We start from the raw sequence: 24,094 nt of genomic DNA, 5'->3' as shown, positions 1-24,094 counted from the left end.
TATCCGGAATGCTTGCGTTTTTGCGTTTTTTACAGATAAGGGGTTTTTCAATAACTGTGATCACCAGTCAAAAAGTCAGTTAGAACAGGTCTAACGTTCATTTAATAGTTTACTTTGCCTTTAACCCTATGGCACCAATGTCAGAGAACTCTTGGGAAGAGAGAAGGCCAGTTCAATGGCCACTCAGGATCAGTTGAGTTTCAGTGGGCGGCGTCTGAGATAAAACAGGCGGAGCTTAATGATGCGATGAATTTCTCTGTCTATCACGGCAAAAACGAAGGCCGTCTCGGGCGGCAAATTGGACAGGATCGCCCCTGACCACAAGGCTTTCCTTCATTCCAATTGTTACCTAGTAGACAAAGCTACAAAAAGACACAACTATAAAGTTAAAGGTCATGTAAAGGCAAAAAAATAAAATCCAATGTTTACCTTCTTTAATGAAAAAGAAACCTATCTCCAATATACTTTAATTTAAAAATATGTAAAGTTTTTATAAGGAACCTGACTGTATGCAGTGAAACTCTCCCTTCATTTACTGCTGTGGATAGGAATTGTCAGACGGTCCCTAACTGCTCTGCAGGGAAACAATCCTACTTATGAACAGCAGGGGGAGCCCCCACCTTACTTCCCAGCCATGCAGAACTCAAGCAGCTTTGTTTGTTTCCCTGTAGAGCAGTCGGCGACTGTGTCGAGATTTGTATTGGATTTTATTTTTGCCTTTACATCCCCTTTACTGTTTCCAACTCCAGCTGCAGGGACAAAGATCATGGAGCCAGATTTAAACAGATAAACTGGGATTCTATTTGGAGGATTATTTTGCTGCAGCCGCTGGTTCTGCAGAGTTTGAGAAAGTTTGTATTAAACAATACAAAAACTATAAAATCCACATTAGATTACATGACAACACAGGACCCAGTGCAGTCTGTATATTCTGATTATTAATCAGTCTTGTTGTATCGGCTTCTGGCAGATATTATTTGACTTGTGCTGTTTTGATCATTTATGACGATCCCTAAGCAGCCCAGATCACACTGAGCATGTGCGCAGTCTTGGTCTTGCAAAGATGTATAACAAAGTTACAAGATGGTGACCCCCTGTGGCCAACTTTGAAAGCATAAATCATTTGTTTGATTAGGCTTGTGGTGCAGTAAGTTCATGTTTATGTTTAGTATACAAAATACAGCATTTCTAGCCTTATTCTATTTTACACTTTACTTTCCCTTTAAGCCTTGAGTCCAAGTGAATGTTGCCTGATTGCTGGTTGATCCAGAGAAAGGTGAATTCCTAGATCTACTTGGACTTTATGAAGCTAAAATTGGCTGATTCATAGTCGGTGTGAGTGGGTGCAAACTCACCATTATTTCAGATCACGGTAAGAAATGAATAGGAATCTTAAGCTAAAATAACGGTAGGATCTAGGCACAATGTATTAAGAAATGTGCACCATATGTTAAAGAATGATTAGACTTGTTTCTAATACACTGGAATTTTTGTCACAACTGATGCCTCCTTGACCCCTACTCATTTCTTACCATATGCTTCTTCGTTGATGCCTATTTTTTATTTATGGCAACTTGTGCCTGCTTGTGTCCTAACACATAAATCATTATTCCAAATTATTATAACTGATGCTTCCCTGACCAGACTCATGTTTAGCCATTTGGTTCTTTGGTGAAGCCCTCTTCTTGATATATAGTTCCTTGAACCTACTCATTTCTAACTACATGATTCTTTGATTAAGGCCTCCTCTTAATACACAGTTCCTTGACCAAACTCATTTTTAACCACATTGTTCTTTGATGAAGCCCTCTTCTTAATAAATGTTTTTTTGGCCCTTCTTTTTTCTAACCATACGAATCGTTGATGAAACCCTTTTCTTAATATATGGTTTTCTGACCCTATTCCTTTCTAATCATAATCGTTTTTTTTATAAAGCCCTCTTCTTAATATATCCCCTCATTTCTAACCATATGGTTCTTTGACGAAGACTTCTTTTTAATATATATATATATATGATTCCTTAACCCCACTCTTCCCTCTTCCTAATATCAGTTTTTTTGGCCCTACATATTTCTAACCATTTGGTTTTTTGATGAAGCCCTCTTCTTACTATATTGTTCCTTGATGACACTCATTTCTGTCCATATGGTTTTTTGATGAAGCTCTCTTTTGAATCTATGTTTTTTTGGCCCTACATATTTCTAACCTTTTGGTTCTTTGACAAAGCCATCTTCTTAATATATGGTTTTCTGGCCCCACTCCTTTCTAATCATATATTTTTTTATAAAGCCCTCTTCTTAATATATGGTTCCCTGACTCCACTCATTTCTAACCATATGATTGTTTGATGAAGCCCTCTTTTTAATACATATGATTCCTTAACCCCACTCATTTCTTTGATGGTGCCATCTTCTTAATTTCTTAATGTATGGTTTGGTGATTCTACTAATTTCTTAACCTATGGTTCTGTGATGATGACCATTTCTTAATGTAAGGCAACTTGACCCTACTCGTGTGCCAATATATAATTCATTAATCCCAAGCATCTCAATGATGTCGTGTTACCCTGACCCTACTCATTTCATAAGCTATGGTTCTTTACTGACGCCTACTTCTTAATATATGATTCCTTGAGCCATGTGCTAAGTACTTACCACTTACAGTGTTTGGTATCCAATCTCCATTCAGATTTTCCCCCAATTCTATCCATTGCTCTGTTTTCCATGTAAGAACCAAATTAGTGCAAAACAACAATAAACGACTGCAATTTAATTATTTTTTTCATTTTTATTTTTCATTTTTTTTTACAAAATAACTTTTCTAATTCCTTCCATAGAAATGGGAGGGATATAACGATCTTTGTTAGGGAACGGGGTCCCCATAACTATATCTACACCGGAATTGTTCTGTGACGCGGCAAGTTACTTAGCATGATGCTTGGAATTGTGTGTAACCAAATACGGCTGCAGAATGATCATTTTGGACTCACACCAGGTTTTTTTTTAAATCTGTCACTGACAATTAGGCAGGGCCAGCTTTAGGATAGGGGGTCCAATGGAAAAAATTTAGAGTTGAGCAACACAATTTGAGCATCTTTTAACCAAACCACAATTGTTTGCTCCTCTTCTCTAAGCCTGGCCCTGTGATTAGTATGAGCTCCTCTACATGATTTTATCTCTCTGCTGAAAGGCATTTATCTCCACTCAACAAGTTTCTTAATAAATTAAATAGATAAAAAAAAATGATAGAACTACTCAAAGATGGAAATGGTGAATCAAAGATGGATCCACTAACTTTCTGGCACAGTTTCCAGTCCTCTTGTTGCTACCACCTTTAAAGTCAAAAAAATGTGGCCTTAAAGGTGGAACAGTTGGTGGGTGGGTGGTCTTAAAGAGGAAAGGTGCTTTGTTGATACTGTAAGTGGGAATTGATACAGTAGGTGGCTCATTGAAGCAGGCCTTGTTGAGTACCCAAGTGCATCCAAAAAATAGTTGTTGGATCAATGATCCAGCCCTTGCTGGACACCCAAGTGCATTCTAAAAACAGTTAGTGGTTTATTAATTAAGGCCTTGTAGATCTCCCAAGTAGAGCCCAACATCACCCAAGGGCAAGAAAGATTCCGTTAGTTCCAGAATTAAGAGGGGAGACAAAGGCTTAAGGAAAGCCATGTCGTTTAGTTGTTTAACTCATGAGTAGGCATGAAGCATTCTGTAAGATGTACACAGTACACATGACAACAGTTAAAGCACTAATACATGGAACGTGAAGCCAATGAGTTGTTCCTTCAGAAAAGGAAAGCATGTATTCAGATCAGGACATCAACAATGAATAAGAAACTATACAAAACCCACAAGAAGACTTCAGCTTTGCAACCAAACCAGGCAGACATTATCTACTGGGAGAACCTTTTCAGCGGTAGGTTCCAGGTCTACTTCCTGATCCTACTGAACATTCTTGTGCACTAGGAGCCCAAAAACACTTATTGTCCCAAGTGAAGATGGAGAAGGTACTGCTGTTCTCTAGCGGCACACAATTCATATTTGTTTTTTTTTAAAGACAGGTCTTGCCAGCCCGTCACATCTTGTCCATAAAGGAACATGAGTCAGTCTCAAGCGTCATCCAGACCTGTTGGGGAAATACTATCATTTGCAACACATTGGGGCAGAGATTCATTCCGTCACATACTGCTGCTGTATCATGAGAGACAAAGGAAATGAGGATGAGCAGTTTTGGTTAAATCAAGGCAAATTTTTACTTTTTTGTTTTCCCCTCCCCCCCCACTTTTCAAGACGAGTTCTTCCCTGCTCAAGAGCCGATGATACAAATTATTAGAAACATCCATTTTTGCACTTCACACCTGGTAATGTCATGGTGACACTCCTCCCTTAAGGGTAGGGGGGTATTAAAAAAAAAACTCACTGTGATGACGCTACAGCAAAACACTTCCCGTTCATTGCAAAACGTATAAAAGAAAGGAAACCAAGGTGGTGGTGGTTGTGGTGGTGGGAGATAAACGTTGCCGGATTAGCAGTGCAACAGAATGAGCTTCTCCTCTTTCATGTCTATTAAAAAAAAAGGATTGGTTCCAACACAGTTCAGGTATGTGGCCACAACCGTAGCTGTCTTTGGCAAGAAGTCAACACATCACCCCTCTCTGTCACCTTCTGCCCATTTCACTCTGTCTCATAAAGTGGATGTTGTTGGCGCTGTCTGAGAGTTCTGGATACTGCTCCACCGAAATAACAAAGTAACCATCATAGCCCTGCACCCGACCCGTGCTCAGCAACTGTTGCTTCTCTCCTTCTGTCCAAACACGTGTCCCCTCCTCCCCATCCCGCAGTCTTTGCTGCTCTTTCAACCAAGCTTGAGTTACCGCCCGCTGCCTGGACAGTTCCAGTACACGGACCTTTTCTTCATCCAACGTGGTCCCGTATCGTGTGTTTAAGCATAGCGTGCCATACTGGAGCTGAATATCAGTATAACGTCTAGTCCTTGCACCAAGAACTGTGTTGATTTGGGAAACTGTAACATTTACACCGTTCTCCAATGTTCTTCTCCCGCCGGTGAGGCCGAGTATAGAGAGGTCGCCCTCTGAAGGTCCCTGTTTGATGAAGTAATGGGTGTCAACGCCATCGGTGGTGAAGTGCAGGTTCTCCAGATATTGGGCGTGGTTCAAAATAGCAGCAATTCTCCTTCCATCCTCATTAGCGACACTGATGATATCGGTGGTTACCCTTCCGTCTTTCATGGCAAACTTGACGCCCTTTCCAAAGATGGAGCCAAGGGAGGCAAACTTCCTGCTCTCTGATTCCAAGTGACAGCCGGCGATGGTGGAGCCGTAAATCTGACCAAATCGCTCCAAGGTGACGAATGCCTTTAGCTGTTTCTGCACCTCACACTGAACACCCAAAATAGACTGGAAAAAAAACAAAGGTGGAAATTTAGATTAATTAAAAGTACAAGACCTAATTACATTTCATCAGGGGTGTTACAGCTGGGATTTCACATTAAACTCAGTTGTGTTTAATAGTGATGGAGGAACCAGGTCTAAGCAAATGTACAGTTCTCTATACTTTATGCAAAATATGTTTGTGCTACTTATGGTCCTATTATCATTTCACCCTGTACCAGCCCACAGTCCCTCCTCATTGGCTATTATCCCATTGTTACTATAGGCACCATCTCTCCCTACTATACCTGCTATCCCACAGTCACACTCCCTTCCCAGAGACTATTATCCACTGTTACTATAGACACATCTCTCCCTACTATACCTGCTATCTCACAGTCACACTCCCTTCCCAGAGACTATTATCCCACTGTTACTATAGACACCATCTCTACCTACTATACCTGCTATCCCACAGTCACACTCCCTTCCCAGAGACTATTATCCACTGTTACTATAGACACATCTCTCCCTACTATACCTGCTATCCCACAGTCACACTCCCTTCCCAGAGACTATTATCCACTGTTACTATAGACACATCTCTTCCTACTATACCTGCTATCCCACAGTCACACTCCCTTCCCAGAGACTATTATCCACTGTTACTATAGACACATCTCTCCCTACTATACCTGCTATCCCACAGTCACACTCCCTTCCCAGAGACAATTATCCACTGTTACTATAGACACATCTCTCCCTACTATACCTGCTATCCCACAGTCACACTCCCTTCCCAGAGACTATTATCCACTGTTACTATAGACACATCTCTCCCTACTATACCTGCTATCCCACAGTCACACTCCCTTCCCAGAGACTATTATCCACTGTTACTATAGACACATCTCTTCCTACTATACCTGCTATCCCACAGTCACACTCCCTTCCCAGAGACTATTATCCACTGTTACTATAGACACATCTCTCCCTACTATACCTGCTATCCCACAGTCACACTCCCTTCCCAGAGACAATTATCCACTGTTACTATAGACACATCTCTCCCTACTATACCTGCTATCCCACAGTCACACTCCCTTCCCAGAGACTATTATCCACTGTTACTATAGACACATCTCTCCCTACTATACCTGTTATCCCACAGTCACACTCCCTTCCCAGAGACTTCCCAGAGGAAGGAACAGGTACTTTTTTAGTTTTGCTGGTGAAGAGTATACTAACAGGAGAATATTTTGAAAATACTATTCTAGACATTCCCTTCATACATAATTGGGGGATGAGTATGGGGTTACAAGTCAGTAACTAAGATGAGAGGAAGCAGAAAACAAAATCCCATGTCTGCCTGTTGGTCTTTACTTGCCGATGCCAATGAGTCTGACCTTAAGAGACAGATCCGGTGTTTATTAATTCGGGCAGATATCTCACCAACCCTCCCTTTATTGTCTCCTGAACTCACTAAAATATGGCCGACCTTTTCAGTGAGACGGCTGCTTGTTTATAGCAATGGAAATTCAGGCAGTGATCTCGGGATTGACCATTACATTTATTTGGAATAGAGATGTTTATTTATGGGCTTCGTTTAGGACTGGAGGGGGCAGACAGATCTAAGGTTCCGAATCAGCGCTGCCAGTACCTTCGATCAGCTAAGCAAAGCAACATATTGCTGTTTATTATCTCTGCACTGCTGGTTCTGACTCCTGAAATGAATTCAATTATATTGGAAAGTATTTTTTTTCACTGGACACAGGGCTGAGGTCTCCTTTAAGGTGTATGATAACCCTCCATGTTGTATATAGTTGCAGGAAAATAATGGTTACAATGTATTACTACGTCCCCATTGTGTAGCCACAAGCCGGTGTGTTAGTGACAGTTTCCCCTTTGAGGGGATTACATTTTTGAATAGTAAAACAATCTGAGCGGCGCACATGTGGCTAAATGTCAGGCATGACTGATCCCTTCTATGAAGCGTCGAATTCTGTCGGCTCCAGCCTTTGATTTCGGGCGACACATGCTTGGAATGAATTTCAGCAGAGGAATATTCTGATCTTGGAGAGGTGACATGTTTTCTGGAGAGGCAAATATCAGCCACTTGTTGTTGTACTAAATATGGAGCAGCGGAAAAGAGACCGACCTGTAATTGTTTGGTGAGGATGAGCAACATAGTCACAGTAATCTGACCTATTTGCATGTTTTACTTAGTAGATTGAAGCAGTAATATCATCCCAAATGGTACATCAGTTATAGAATCTCAGCTGCCATAAAGCAGGACAGGACTGCTGCTTACAATGGGGATCAGATAGGATCTGTGCAGCCACTGGGACAGAATGTTCTGATATACAGATAGCTAGAATCTCAGCTGCCATAAAGCAGGACAGGACTGCTGCTTACAATGGGGATCAGATAGGATCTGTGCAGCCACTGGGACAGAATGTTCTGTTATACAGATAGCTAGAATCTCAGCTGCCATAAAGCAGGACAGGACTGCTGCTTACAATGGGGATCAGATAGGATCTGTGCAGCCACTGGGACAGAATGCTCTGTTATACAGATAGCTAGAATCTCAGCTGCCATAAAGCAGGACAGGACTGCTGCTTACAATGGGGATCAGATAGGATCTGTGCAGCCACTGGGACAGAATGTTCTGTTATACAGATAGCTAGAATCTCAGCTGCCATAAAGCAGGACAGGACTGCTGCTTACAATGGGGATCAGATAGGATCTGTGCAGCCACTGGGATAGAATGTTCTGTTATACAGATAGCTAGAATCTCAGCTGCCATAAAGCAGGACATGACTGCTGCTTACAATGGGGATCAGATAGGATCTGTGCAGCCACTGGGACAGAATGTTCTGTTATACAGATAGCTAGAATCTCAGCTGCCATAAAGCAGGACAGGACTGCTGCTTACAATGGGGATCAGATAGGATCTGTGCAGCCACTGGGACAGAATGTTCTGTTATACAGATAGCTAGAATCTCAGCTGCCATAAAGCAGGACAGGACATTCCTATTTAATTCTCAGACTGGGTGTCAGCCTTTTGGGCTACATTCTATGATAACATTGGTGCTACTGTAGGGAGGAGAAGGTGTGACGCTCATTACAAATTGCAGCTTTTATTTGTGATGGTTTTATTTCCTATGCAGGAGATAATATTTGGCCCCCACCACTGGTATTCCCTTCCATGTCAGACAGAGGCAGAACCTCTTTGCAAATAGGCCAAAGTGGCGCTTTCTACTAATTAAAGGCAAACTGTCATCTCTGCAGCTTCTCTCTGGCTAATGCTCCCGCAGCCATACATAATTGATTGCATCACAAATTAAGATGGAGTTTAGGCAGAACCTTTTAGAAGTGTAAAATCCATTAGGTGCCGAGCCAACTTCATGGAGTGAAACATCACAGGCACACGTGTGTCTTACTGGGAGCCCCTGAGACCCCTAATAGGAGAGCGATAATATCCCCTATTTAACACAAGGGTTCTCTCCCCTTTATTTAGAAGGAAAGGCTAAAAGTAAGTAAGTTTTATCAGAAAGGTTTATATAAATACACCAGTAACCCCTCAAAGTAATGCTGCTCTGAGTCCTCTGTCAAACAGCACATTTCTTTCCTTCTATTGTGTACTCATGGGCTTCTGTATCTGACTAACTGTTTTCAGCTTAAACCTCCAGGGCTAGGGCTTGAGCATGCTCAGTTTGCTCCTCTCCTCCCTGCTGTAATCTGAGCCCAGAGCTATGAGAGAGCAGGGAGAGACTTAGGCAGGAAGTGATGTCACATCAAGCTAATATGGCAGCTGCTATCCTAAACAAATAGAGACAGTGTCTAGAGCTGTTTACTCAGGTATGGTAAAGCATTCTGCAGAATAAATATAGCTTTATCATTGACAACAAACTGCCTCAGTAGCTTTTCTTCTTCTTTAAATAAACAGTGCATTGTTAAACTTACTACTCGCGGCAGATGCTGAAGCCGCCATTACATTATGCAGATAATGTCTCCCTACGATGTGAAGCACCAGCCGCCCGCCTCCGGAATCAGGTCACCTCCCCAGAGACGAGGTTTAAATGCCGTATCACGGCTGCCATACTGATAGGGCTTTAATGTATGGCCCCTGGACTGTGACGAACAACTGCGGCCAACTGGGCTGAAACTGTATCAGCAAGTAGAACTGAATATTCCTGTACAGTGTGGCACATGCGGGTCTCATCACACATTCTGATCTTACATGAGAGACATTTATTAATATATCACTACATAAATAATCCCGTAATCAAAAATGCAAAAACCCTTTCTTAAAGGAGAAATTCTATATTGTTTCAAGAGTCAGAACCAGAGAACAGAAAGGGATAAACTAATACTGAACTGCTCATATATATATATATATATATATATATATACAGGTATATATATATATATTTCTCCAAGCTCCTCCCTCCCTGGTTCACTAGTTTTACAGAATGGCCTGTTCCTGGCAACTTTGCAATTTCTCATCATTATTTCAACTTTACAGCAGTGGTGATGTTTCTGAGCCCCACAGGCCCCAGAATTATTTTGGATTTGGCCGAACCCCCGAATCTTTTGTGAACCGAATCCTTATTTGCATATGCAAATTAGGGGTGGTAAGGGGAAACATTTTTTATTTCCTTGTCTTGTGACAAAAAGTCACGTGATTTCACTCCCCGTTGTTATGTTTTGGGTAGCCGAGGATGAGGAGAGTATAACAGTGCTTTATTAGCAGACTCATGCAGCCATTACACAACAGTAACTTTCACTTTCAAGCTGTACAGAAAGTCCTGTGTATGCACAGTGACACCCGCAGGCCATTTGTATAAACACCACACACGTCCCTAATTTGCATATGCAAATTAGGATTCAGTTTGGCAGAAGGAGACCTGTTTTACCAATATTTATTTAAATTAGGGCCTCATGGGGCCCCTATCCATCCCGGGCCCCCCTGCAGCTGCAGGGTCTGCTTCCCCTGTAAATACGCCGCTGCTTTACAGTTTTTTAGTTATTTGCCTTCCTCTTATACTTCTCTCCAGCTTTCAAATATGGGGTCACTGACCCCAGCTGACAAAATAACTATTGCTCTGCGAGGCTACAATTTTTTTTGTTATTGTTACTTTGTACTACTTGTCATCCTATTCAATCCCCCCATCTTATACTTATTCCAGTCTACTATTCAAACCGCTGCCTGGTTGCTAGGGAAAATAAGACCCTAATAACCAGATAGCCACTGAAATTCCAAACTGGATAACCATAAACAATAAAAAAATAAAGACCAATTGCAAACTGTCTCACGAAACATTAATTTAAAGGCGTATTACATCAGAATTGGATTCTGGCTGAGACCCCCCCCCCCACCTCTCCAGGGAATACTGGGGATTACTTTGCTGTTGTCCCACTCTTGAGTCTTCATCTGCGTGTTGATGAGTTCATAGGACGGCTCCATGGCATCTATATCTGGTTTCGGGTATCCAGGGATGACGTTGTGCAGCTGAAAGCCGAAAGTCAGCAGCCAACTGTTCACATCTGGGGAGGAGAGAGAAGGAGGTGAGTAAATACAGACAATTGGGTACCACAGGGGGTCTCATAAAGAAAGTGACAAAGGGATTCCCCTTATATATTAGAACATACAGTAAATGCCTCGGCTCTTCAGATGCTGCTGAGATAAAAACCCCAGCTTTATCCTTACAGATTTTATCATGATTTTTATGATGTAGTTTTATTTCTAAATGACACTTTAGGATGGAACTGCTTTCTGGCAGGCTGCTGTTTTTCCTTCTCAATCTAACTGAATGTGTCTCAGTGGGACTTGGATTTTACTATTGAGTGTTGTTCTTAGATCTACCAGGCAGCTGTTATCTTGTGTTAGGGAGCTGTTATCTGGTTACCTTCCCATTGTTCTGTTGTTTGGCTGCTGGGGGGTGATATCAGTCCAACTTGCAGTACAGCAGTAAAGAGTGACTGAAGTTTATCAGAGCACAAGTCACATGACTGGGAGCAGCTGGGAAACTAACAATACGTCTAGCCCCATGTCAGATTTCTCAATTAAATATAAAAAAAAAGTTTGCTCTTTTGAGAATCAGATTTCAGTGCGGAATTCTGCTGGAACGGCACTATTAACTGATGTGTTTTGAAAAAAAAAACAAGTTTTCCCATGACAGTATCCCTTTACTATTCCAACCAATAGGTCTCTAGGCCACATAATATGTATTAAATATCAGACCTGAGTAGACACAGTTTAGTAAGGGGGGTAATTCCAGGGCACCAGGGGGTCCCATGTACAAGAACAGTTGGACTTGCCCTTTATAGAATATAAAATATATAGACTTGACTCTGTTCCCGGTGCTGCCCTCTATTTACCACTCACAAAAGGTGCAGAATGCCTCATATATCCTGATGCCCGAAGGTCCCAAGTATTCTGAATAATAGATCCCATCCCCATGATTTAATATTGCATTATAATTTATATTATTATTCATTGTGCATTTAGTATGTCCATAAGTACATTGGATCAGGCCCCCATATTTAGGGAGATATTGGCTGCAAACATGGCCATTGGCCTTGACCTAGTCAGGAGACCTTCTCCTTGTGCATAGGCCTCTCCTGTTCTCCTGTCTGATTGGGACTTGGACTGATGTTGACTGGGCCAGACTGAACACCTTCATAGGACCCCCCAAGTGACCTTAAACATGTCCTGTCTTTGGTCATCATGACATTAAATATTTCTGTCTTGCATTTATCATTATCATACAAATATGGAGAGCTTCCACCTGTAGAAAACCCTTTTTGCTGGGTAGGGTGCTTTAGCAGTGAAAGGATCATCCGCCTGTGATCCAATAATACATGTAGCAAACCAGGTACACTGTAGCACACCACACATGAAGATCAGTGCATCAAATTTTCTTTATTGGCATTTATCATTATGGCAGCTCCCCTTCCTCATACATCTACATCGCATGCTTCTGTGTACCACAAGCCATGTTATAACAGTTTAATATTTGATAGATCCAATATACTGTATCAGATGAGGCCATGAATCAGTGTGAACACAGCCGACCCCTGTAGGATAACAGAAGGGCCAGCCTATGCTGCCAAAACCCCCAAAAAATGATCTTCAGCAGCAGATGATGTAGGATTCGGTTCGGGATTCAGCATTTTTCAGCAGGATTCGGATTTCGCCGAATTCTTCTGCCCGGCTGAACCCCAATTTACATATGCAAAAATTGTGTGACTTTTTGTCACAAAAGAAGGAAGTCAAAAATGTTTTCCCCTTCCCACCCCTTATTTGCATATGCAAATTAGGATTCTTCTTTAGTTCGATATTCGGCCAAATCTTTTGCGAAGGATTCGGGGGTTCGGCCGAATCCAAAATTGTGGATTCGGTGCATCCTTAAAGATTTGAAAAGGTGATGGAGCTGAACATTAGAATCTATGAACAGTGCAAGTCAATGGGAGAATATTATAAACAGATGTGTGTGCGCTGCTAAAGAAAAAGCATCTGCCCAACCCATGGACAGTTCAACATGGCGGGCGGGTAGTGGGGTCCTTTGGACTTTTTCTTCAGCTGCGGTCGGACTAATGCTTTCTAATGTCATAGTCAATCACTTTGTGTTCGGCTTCATCCCAGGGCCACACACCCTAATGTTATACAGGTATGGGATCCATTATCTGCAAACCTTGGGTGCTCTACTAGTGTCTAATTGCTATTATTTTAGACTGTCAGCTCTTAAGGGAAGGGGCCGAATTCCATCTTGAATTTCAAGGACTTACCATGTCTTTAATTTCATGGAATTGGACTTTAAGAATAAACTGGACAAACAAAGACCAGTTTAGCATGGTACTTACTGGTCTCAAGGTCAGTGCATTGGATATTAGTACAGGTAAGGGATGCGTTATCTGGAAACCCATTATCCAGAAAGCTGTCTCCCATAGACTCCATTTTAAACCAAACCTTTAAAAATGATTTCCTTTTTCTCTGTAATAATAAAACAGTAGCTTGTAATTGATCCAAACTAAGGTATAATTAATCCTTATTGGAGGCAAAACCAGCTTTTTGGGTTTATTTAATGTTTACATGATTTTCTAGTACATAGTTACATAGTTACATAGTTAAATTGGGTTGAAAAAAGACAAAGTCCATCAAGTCCAACCCCTCCAAATGAAAACCCAGCATCCATACACACACCCCTCCCTACTTTTAATTAAATTCTATATACCCATATCTATACTAACTATAGAGTTTAGTATCACAATAGCCTTTGTATTATGTCTGTCCAAGAAATCATCCAAGTCCCTCTTATAGTCATTAACTGAATCATCACCCGGCAGTGCATTCCCCAACCTCACTGTCCTCACTGTGATGAACCCCCTACTCTGTTCCTTTAAATGAAACTTCTTTTCCTCTAGTCTGAAGGGGAGGCCTCTGGTACGTGATTCTCTTTATGGGTAAAAAGGTCCCCTGCTATTTGTCTATAATGTCCTCTAATGTACTTGTAAAGTCTAATCATGTCCCCTCACAAGCGCCTTTTTTCCCCCAGAGAAAACAACCCCAACCTTGTCAGTCTCCCCTCATAATTTAACTCTTCCCTCCCTCTAACCAGTTTAGTTGCACTTAGTCTCTGCACTCTCTCCAGCTCATTTATATCCCTCTTAAGGACTGGAGTCCAAAACTGCCCCCATACTCCAGATGAGGCCTCACCAGGGACCTATAAAGAGACACAATTATGTTTCATCCCTTGAGTTAATGCCCTTTTTTATACAAGAACTTTATTTGCTTTAGTAGCCACAGAATGACACTGCCCAGAATTAGACAACTTGTTATCTACAAAGACCCCAAGATCCTTCTCATTTAAGGAAACTCCCAACACACTGCCATTTAGTGTAGAACTTGCATTTATATTATTTTTGCCAAAGTGCATAACCTGCATTTATCAACATTGAACCTCATTTTCCAGTTTGCTGCCCAGTTTTCCAGTTTAGACAGATCACTTTGCAAAGTGGCAGCATCCTGCATGGAACCTATAGTTCTGCACAATTTAGTCTCATCTGCACAAATAGAAACAGTACTTTCAATGGCCACCTCCAGGTCATTAATAAACAAGTTGAAAAGCAAGGGACCTAGTACAGAGCCCTGCGGTACTCCACTAACAACACTGGTCCAATTAGAAAATGTTCCATTTACCACCACTCTTTGTAGTCTATCTTTTAGCCAGTTCTCTATCCAGGTACAAATACTATGTTCCAGGCCAACTTTCTTTCATTTAAGCAGTAACCTTCTGTGTGGCACTGTATCAAATGCTTTAGCAAAGTCTAAGTAAATCACATCCACTGCCATCCCAGAATCGAGGTCTCTACTTAAGTTATGAAGATCCAAATTATGGAAAGATCCATTATCCAGAAAACCCCAGGTCCCGAGCATTCGGGATCCCATACCTGTATTACTGACTCCCATCACCAAACTAAACCACAGCGATAGCCCTTCAAAACCAAGAAATAAATCAACACTTGACTATGTTCTCCTCCTTTAGCTCATAACACGGTTACAAACATATGAAGACACTGCATTAAGCCACGGGACCATGAATATGAAGGACATTAAATAAGTGTTCACCTTCAATCTCAGTGTAATTGAATGGGCTCACAGGAGTATCAGTCCTTCTAACCAAATCTGTTTGTAACTGACCTTCAGCATGGTCCTTACCTCCACCGTTTGGGAACCATTGTTAGATGTTGTCCAAAATTATAAGTTTAATGGTCTTTTTTCAAAGGTTTAGCAATTTTAAAAAAAATGTTTTGTCCCTGGAGTTTATAAATCTTTTGAGATCAGGTTGCCGGCTTTTGTAGCCCCTTACTGACACGTCCCTGTGTTACAGAGGCTGTTATTAAAGGACAAGGAAAGGCAAAAAAATAAAATCCCATTTTTACATTCTTTAATGAAAAATAAACCTTTCTCCAATATACTTTAATTAAAAAATGTGTACAGTTTTTATAAGAAACCTGACTGTATGCAGTGAAATTCTCCCTTCATTTATTGCTGTGAATAGGAATTGTCAGACGGTCCCTAACTGCTCTGCAGGGAAACAATCATACTTATGTACAGCAGGGGGAGCCCCCGTCTTACTTCCCAGCCATGCAGAACTCAAGCAGCTTTGTTTATGATGATCCCTAAGCAGCCCAGACCACACTGACATGTGCAGGGTCAGGGTCAGGCCAAGATGTATAACAAAGTTACAAGATGGTGACCCCCTGTGGCCAACTTTGAAAGCATAAATTATTTGTTTGATTAGGCTTGTGGTGCAGTAAGTTCATGTTTATATTTAATATACAAAATACAGCATTTCTAGCCTTATTCTAGTTTAGACTTTCCTTGTCCTTTAACAATAAACCCAAAGCAAAGGAATCATAGACTTGTATCATTTACAGGCCTGATGTAATTCTCTCACCTGTCATGTAGCATTTGGTGTCTTGAGCATTGCTCACTGGGTTGTTGTTCTTGAACATGTAGAGGTTGAACGGCATTACGTTGGTGGTACTCAATCGCTTCCATATGTCATGGTCGGGGGTTGTCCATCGCCCAGCTAAAACATCATATTCCCGCCGGCCCATATGGATAAGCTTAGTCAGCGGATCATAAAGGCCACCATGGTAACCAATAATGATTTGGAATCCAGGATTAGAGTCAAGGTAGATTTCACCATAGGCAGTGTACAGAATCTGCTTGATCATCAGCCCCGTTCCACTGAAGACGGCCAGGGGTGTCCCGATGTTGTCACATGCAATGTAGAACTCGTCCCCGCTGCTCAGTTCCATCGCAAACAGATGCCCTTGAAGGTCATAATACAGGGAGGCAATCTCGGAACTTGAGTGGTTGTAGAAATGGGTCACACGGGTTGGATTTGCAAGATCTGCATAGAAAAATTGCAAGTGGTGTCCCAAGTTTGTTTTCCTGGAGACTCTCCTTCCAAGCCCATCATAGCGGTATTTTACGCTCCAGCCCGCAGCCTTGTTGTAAGCTTTAACCAGAAGACCAGCAGAACTGTACTCAAACACATCCCCACCTCTCTGTCTCAAAAATCCATCTTCATCCATCCTGTATTGGACATCTCCTAATCTTGTGATCCTATCCCTCAAGTCGTATCTGAGGGGCGTGAGGCGAGCGCTGTTCCCGGGGCTCAGTAAATGCAAATTTCCATTCAGATCATAACTGTAACGCCACAGCGGCTTATCATTAATAGACACAGTTTGTAGCTGCCCATCAGAATCATACTCATAAGAGTACCTGGTAGTATTTGCATAGGGACCTACTTTCAGCTCTTTTTTCACGACTCTACCCATATTATCATACTGGACAGTCATCCAATACATAAGGGATCTGAAAATCTCATACTGCACCTCCTTAACTCTTCCATATGTGTCAAAGTGTTTTGTATGAGTCATAACAGCCGTGGTGATGATTTGGTTAATATCATAATAGATCACTCCAAATTTACCAAACTGCTCCGTTTTGCCTGAGACGTCATCATACCTGTACAGGTCAATAGGTAAAGGCGTCTCATTAATGACGGCCTGCATGCTGGTGACCCTGAAACTGTTGTCGTAGTTGTAGTCAAATCGGGCATTTACCATGCCTTCCTCCGTAAAGCGAAATATTTGCCTATCAATCAAAGGTCCAATTTGCCTGTACCTTATAATGCAAGTAAATCCCTCATTCTGCAGGTTGATGGCCTTCAGCATGCCGGCAGTCTCGTCGTAGGAGAAAGCAATTCTGGTGGTGTCATACAAGATCTCTGCAAGTTTGGACAGCTTTCCATATTTGTAAATGATACGTCTCCCCATGCCCATGTGGAGGGTTTGCAGGAGCTGCCCTTCTTCTGAGTAGTCCTGCATCACAGAGGCATTGCCCTCATGAGGCCTGTAGATATTCCTGTAGTATCCGATAGAACGGACAGTCTCCATGGTTTGTCTTGCAACATTGGGCATTGTGACAGAAGATAAGCGATCGTTCTTGTCAAACTCGAATATGTATTGTCTCTGGCTATGCAGGAGCAACACCATGGACTAGGGAGAAAGGAGAAACAAAAAGACTTTGTGTTAGCAGTGAATGGATAACAACCAGCCAAGGAGTAAGTCGTTTTGTTGGGGTGGCCCTACAATTGCTTAAGTTGGCCATACATGCAGAGATCCGCTTGTTTGACGAGGTCACCAAACAAATGGATCTCTCCTCTATATGCCCACCTTGAGATGGTCAACATCGACTGATACGATTGTGCGCCCTAGGGCCTAACAATTGGATCACAACGACAAGAATACAGTCGGTTGGACTGAGGACCACATCAACTAACCAATGTAGTCCTCGATCCTACGGGATTTGCCAGATTTTTCTCAAGATAAATATTGAGGGAAGCCCAATGCACTGGCCAATAGTGTGCCGGCTTAGTCTATCTGCAGCTTATATTCTATAAGGGTTAACTGGGTGATGTAGGTTTGGTGTAAGACAAACATGGTAACACAAATCCAAATAAAATATTGCCTACCTTCTCTAGATAAGTGTAGCCCCATGTTTTGCCATCAGCAAATGTGCGGGAAATGATCCTTCCAGTTTGATCATACTCCATTCTCTCGGACATCGTCCCCCTCTGAATCCCTGCTACATGCCCCCCGGGTGAGTAGGTGACATTGACTCCATTGAGCCTGCTGCTCGGAGACCAAAGGCTTGGCCGGCCCGCTTGGTCGTACAGGATTCTCAGGGTAAACTTGCGGTGATCGTCATAAATCTTCTCTGTTCTTGTAACCCGGTCGAAGTCAAGAGAGAGCAAGTTTCTGTTGTGCACCTGTGGGAACATACATTTAAATTCATTAACACTGTGCACAATAACACAATATTTCTATTGCAACAACTTCAATTCTAAAGTAAACCATGTGTGATTGTATATATGGTTTACGAGTTCACAGGGGATTTCATAGTGGGTGGTATGAATTTAATCTCGACAGGTTCGGTTGAAAAAGTGGCTTTGTCCTTGGATACATGTTGGATAATAAGATCCACATTATTAATTTAGGTTTTATTGTACCAAAGCATGGCTGGGATTCACTAAAACCAACTGAGTTAGAGCGACTGTGGCTTACCCAGATGCTCAGAGCTAATAATGATCACTTTAAAGGATTTACCCTCAGTCTGCGCCCAAACACAGTGATTTGTCCCCTTGCTTGCTCCTTCCGTTGCCTCCACTCTACCAGGTTGAGCCCATTGTCTATGGGCAGCGTGACATTCCTTTTGCCAACAGTGGGGTTCACGGTCCCAGCCAAAAGATGAGGCTCAGTCTGCAAGGCCACCTCCATGCCATTAGCCAAAATAAGCCTGAGAGATCCGTCGGCGCCAATGTAATAGCTGTTCCGTACTTGGTCTGCAAAAGGAAACGTGTTTGTCAGACATTTGTCAGTATTAGAGCACAGCGGAGCAAAGCAAGGCTCATAAAATGGGGTCTCAGCGGTGCCATTTGCACACACCTGGCTGCTAGGAGCCGCAGGATTGTTGTATCTCTAACATGAAGTATATAAAACAGAATTTAAGCTCTCACAGAGGACCCTGCCAGAGTTTTCCCATAAAACAAAAAGACTGAAAAAGGAAGGAGAGCAGCTAATTGGGATTAGAGATATCTTTGGGTGGCAAATGCAGGCAGGGGTCCCCTCCCTGGCACCCATGATAGTGTTTACAAATCACCAGTGTTCCCATTTGAGAGACAAAAAGAGACTACCCCTACACAACACTTACGGACCCAGAACTACCCAAGCAGGTCTTCCAAAAGGTGTAGTCCTGTAATGTGTTTATACATCCCTCTATATATGTTATATGGGTCCTTCTTTTCAGGACTAGACCTTTTGGAAGACCTGTCTGGGTAGTTCTTTTAGTGTTGTGTGGGGGTAGTCTCTTAGTGAGCCCTGAGAAGTACTGCCTTTTGTTTTTTGACAATGGACAGTTAATAAGAAACTTCGCCTGTGGACTGTGCCTGTACCAATGGACACTATACAAGGGAGAGGTTTTCTACAAACTTGAGCTATTTGTATCTGAACATTTGCTGTTGAGAAAGGGCTTGTGGCCCAAAACATGCAGTGGCACAACTCAATAAATTTAACTGCAGCAAAGTTCTGCTTTAAGGCATTCTTCATCTTTTTGTTCTACTTGACCCATGATAGTGAGCAACAGAGGAACAATTTGGGAGAGGTCAATTAGGTGCCGTGTATAGTGATGGGAGAATTAGCGTCGCTTCGCTTCGCCGGAAAATTCGCGAATTTCGCCCGTTTTTTTGACCCCGGCGGCCGTTTTTGACGCTGGAGTCCATTTTTTTTTCGAAGCCGGCGAATTTTTGCGGGCGCTTCGCGAATTTATTTGCTGGCGGCGAATCACGCAAATTCGCAGCGAATTCGCGCCTGGCGAATAAATTCGCCCATCACTAGCCGTGTATACACATCTGTAAATTGTAGGGATAATAGCACAGCAACGCCCTGCTCACCTTGTAGTAGAGTGTAAAAGGCCCCAGAGGCGGACAAATTGGTCGTTATGGTGACATCTTCCTTATTCGACGTCTCCATCTGGACATGTACCGAACTGTCTGTGTCACCGCGGAAACTGCTGACTTGCCCCGTTGGGAAGGTAACATTGGTCAGACGCCCAAAGCTGTCATATCTGAAAAAGAAGCAGAGAAGGTGCATGAGGGGTGAGGGTTATATACCTGGCATGTCCACCAGCTAGAAATGCCATAATGCTCCAAAAGCTTGAAAAAGATGGGTTTTCTGTGCATCCTCAGTCTTCAAAGTGGACACACAAGTGATGTTTATTCAGCCAGTGGAGAAGAACCAACATGTAATGGCTGTGTAGTGACTGTTGGGCACTGCTCTACCACCTTGAGCCTAAGGTTGCCTTGTACAATGGCTCTTATTCCAATAACAGGATTTGCAACACTACCCGGAATCTTATACATGTTTCATAGATCCTCACGGAACTCAGAGACCCCTATACCAATGCAATACAACTGCAGAACCTTCATAAACATTTAATCACACGTGTCGTTAAAAAATACATGCCATCTGTTGGGTAGGAATGTCGAACGTGCGCAATTTTCACGCGTCTCCATGCCTTCAGGTTCTGAGGAGTTTTTTTAAAAAGGAATCCGTGTAACTTAAAAGATTGAAAACTATTGATTTAATAATATTTCACCTCAAACTTCAAGGCGGCAATGAATGCTTCACCTGAATATGAATTATGAGCAATGAAAAAAAAATATATTGGTGAGTAGAATTTACGATTGGTTTCCTGGGAGTGATATAATGCTATAAGCATTTGTACCGGAAAAATACATTTCTTCTGTTCCTTGGGAACAGCTTTTAGACCTTCTATTCTATCATTTCTGTTCTGCCTGTTCCACAACACTGGCCCTCATCCCTCATAAACCCAGGCCCATATACCTCATTTAGTTTATTTCCAAACATTACATAATATCGAAGAGTAATGAAACATTTCAAGGCCAGATACCTACTCATAATAATCATAGAGCATTTTGTACTAAAGATGCCTATGTATGGGTTGCTATCTGCTGATAAGTGGTCAGATTGGACCAAACCAGCTTCACAGGGCCACCTGAATGGAGCTCCTTGGATATAAGATAAGTAAGGCAGATAATGCATTTTAATGCCCCCCAAAGTGGTCTGAAATTTTGACCTGAGGGCCAAATGCAGAGATACCAACCCAGTTAGGAACTGATCCAGGTGCATCTTGGCTCTATATGACATGTCCCCATGACCAAGTCCGTGTTCCACCTCAAACCCACCCCTCTGTGCTTCATGCTCTGCTGTTTGGAGGATTTTGGTTGATGTTTCAATGCAGGTAATTAAGGATTCAGGAGCAAATTACTGACAGCAGGTGACAGAACTATTACTGCAGGGCACCAGGTGAGAAATGTCTGATTTATAGCGATTGCCCTGTCCATGCACCCTTTCACTAGGGATGTAGCGAACGTCGGAAAAAAAGTTCGCGAACATATTCGCGAACTTGCGCAAAAATGCGAGCGGTTCGCGAACGGTTCGCGAACCCCATAGACTTCAATGGGAAGGCGAACTTTAACATCTAAAAAAGACATTTCTGGCCAGAAAAATGATTTTAAAGTTGTTTAAAGGGTGCAACGACCTGGACAGTGGCATGCCAGAGGGGGATCAAGGGCAAAAATGTATCTGAAAAATCTGCCTGTGTGTGCTTGGAAGAGATAGTGTAGGGGGAGAGCTGTTAGTGATTTCAGGGACAGATGATAGTAAGTTTGCTGGCTAGTAATCTGCTTGATACTGCTCTGTATTGGAGGGACAGAAGTCTGCAGGGATTTGAGGGACATTTTAGCTTAGGTAGCTTTGCTGGCTAGTAATCTACTGTTCTCTTTAAACAACTGCCATACGTTGACCTTGTAGGCATTGTTTGCCCAGTTTTTTTGGACGCAGCCACTGAAGCACAGTTGCCAGAAAAAATATGCCATATAAATGCTGAAAATAGTAATTTTTCGCCATACGTTGACCTTGTAGACATTGTTTGCCCAGTTTTTTTGGTTGCAGCCACTGAAGCACAGTTGCCAGAAAAAATATGCCATATAAATGCTGAAAATAGTCATTTTTTGCCATACGTTGACCTTGTAGGCATTGTTTGCCCAGTTTTTTTGGTCGTAGCCACTGAAGCACAGTTGCCAGAAAAAATATGCCATATAAATGCTGAAAATAGTAATTTTTTGCCATATACGTTGAGTCAACGTATGGCAAAAAATGACTATTTTCAGCATTTATATGGCATATTTTTTCTGGCCTCTGTGCTTCAGTGGCTGCGGCCAAAAAAACTGGGCAAACAATGCCTACAGGGCAAATAATGCCTAAAAGGTCAATTTATACACTAATACAGCGATGGATACGGATTACGTAAAATATATTATGGCTGCTTGAAAAAAGTCACTCCGGTGTTTTTTCTGGAGACGGTAATATTATGGATATTTAGACAGAATGTGAACAAGGTCACACAGCTAGATGGCAGTTGGTTGAATAACACACTGGGCAAAAAATGCCTACAGGGCAAATAATGCCTAAAAGGTCAACTTATACACTACTACAGCGATGGATAAGGGTTACGTAAAATATATTATGGCTGCTGGAGACGGTAATATTATGGATATTTAGACAGAATGTGAACAAGGTCACACAGCTAGATGGCGGGTTGAAGAAAACAGTGTGCAAATAATGCCTACAGGGCAAATAATGCCTAAAAGGTCAACTTATACACTACTACAGCGGTAGTAAAATAAAAAAAAAATGAATATTAAAAAAAAAAAATTAAAGTTGGTGCTGCTGAACTACTAGGAGCAGCAGATTAGCACACCAGTCCCACTCCCCAACACTGCTAGACTAATAGCACTGGGCTCTTATAGTAGTAGTAGTAGTAGTAGTAAAACAACAAAAAAATAAATAAAAGCAGTCCTTACAAGGACTACTGTTATTGCAGCAGTCAGCAGATGAGATCAGAAGCAGGACAGCTGCCCACTGCAGCTACATACAGAGCACTGCAGTAGAAGGTAGATTACTAGCCAGCAAAGCTACCTAAGCTTAAATGTCCCTCAAACCCCTGCAGACTTCTGTCCCTCCAATAACAGAGCAGTATCAAAACGATTACTAGCCAGCAAACTTTCAACTGTCCCTGAAATCACTAACAGGCAGCAGCTCTCTCCCTACACTATCTCTTCAGCACACACAGGCAGAGTGAAAAAACGCTGCAGGGCTTCGGTTTTTATAGGGAAGGGGAGTGGTCCAGGGGAGAGCTTCCTGATTGGCTGCCATGTACCTGCTGGTCTGGGGTGAGAGGGCAAAAAAAAGCGCCAACAATGGCGAACCCAAAATGGCGAACGTCGCGCGACGTTCGCGAACTTCCGGCGAGCGCGAACACCCGATGTTCGCGCGAACAAGTTCGCCGGCGAACAGTTCGCGCCATCTCTACCTTTCACCCATGTTTGTGCTCTCTACTTGGCTGAAGGTGGTAAGTATGGATTCGGTGGTGGTGCTAAATTAGGTTGAATCTTGAAAAAATGTGGGTGAGTTGGCATGTTTGCAGGTGTTCCCATTAACATGATCTGACTCACCATTTTACAAACTATTTCTTGACTTGATTGACAGTTTTTTTAACAGGAGGTAATGATCCTCAAACCTTCTTTTTGTCTGAAACTACTGTGTTGTAAGAATTATTTCCTTATATTCTGGAAAATGCATTGGCAGTGTTTATAATTTCTTTGGGCATTCTATAGCCTGGTACCTATGTTACTCTGTCTACCTCCCTTTTTGACACAAGCTCATTACGTTGGTTTATGTAAAAGAGGTGCATAAACACTATCTGAACTTCCAAAATAAATATATATATTTTCTGACACGGTCATACCTGATTCCACAGATTGAAAGGAAGCCATATTACTTCTAAGAACCATTTCCCAGCCCTCCTTAGGCTCACAGTGTAATGAAGCCTCTCCCTCAACCCGTACCTTTGTCAACTGAGACTCTCAGAAAAAATGTTGGAGATATCAAACCTGAAGCAACTTAAAAATACATTATTTGATAAAATCCATATCCATTTCTAACATGGCATGGGCTACACTATTCAAACACGAATATAAA

General features: G+C 42.2%; 1 protein-coding gene across 5 annotated transcripts in view; it reads right to left on the bottom strand.

Moving 5' to 3' along the window:
• Window positions 1-2,808: 2,808 nt before the first annotated feature.
• The window catches only part of LOC108708803 (teneurin-4), an 878,105-nt gene continuing 856,819 nt past the window's right edge, over window positions 2,809-24,094 (bottom strand). For all 5 annotated transcript variants that reach the window (XM_041582864.1, XM_041582866.1, XM_041582867.1 and 2 more), the window contains 6 exons: window positions 19,924-20,096; window positions 18,581-18,816; window positions 17,947-18,243; window positions 15,856-17,470; window positions 10,797-10,939; window positions 2,809-5,416 (listed from right to left, as the gene is read on the bottom strand). In XM_041582864.1, the coding sequence (XP_041438798.1) occupies window positions 4,658-5,416; window positions 10,797-10,939; window positions 15,856-17,470; window positions 17,947-18,243; window positions 18,581-18,816; window positions 19,924-20,096 (3,223 nt within the window). In that variant the 3' untranslated portion in view covers window positions 2,809-4,657. The remainder of the gene's footprint in view (window positions 5,417-10,796; window positions 10,940-15,855; window positions 17,471-17,946; window positions 18,244-18,580; window positions 18,817-19,923; window positions 20,097-24,094) is intronic.

This window comes from Xenopus laevis, chromosome 2L (assembly GCF_017654675.1).
Source record: "Xenopus laevis strain J_2021 chromosome 2L, Xenopus_laevis_v10.1, whole genome shotgun sequence".
NCBI classification, from domain to species: Eukaryota; Metazoa; Chordata; class Amphibia; order Anura; family Pipidae; genus Xenopus; species Xenopus laevis.
The sequence above is the reverse complement of the archived record's forward strand: the minus strand, read 5'-3'. Positions and strand labels throughout refer to the sequence as shown.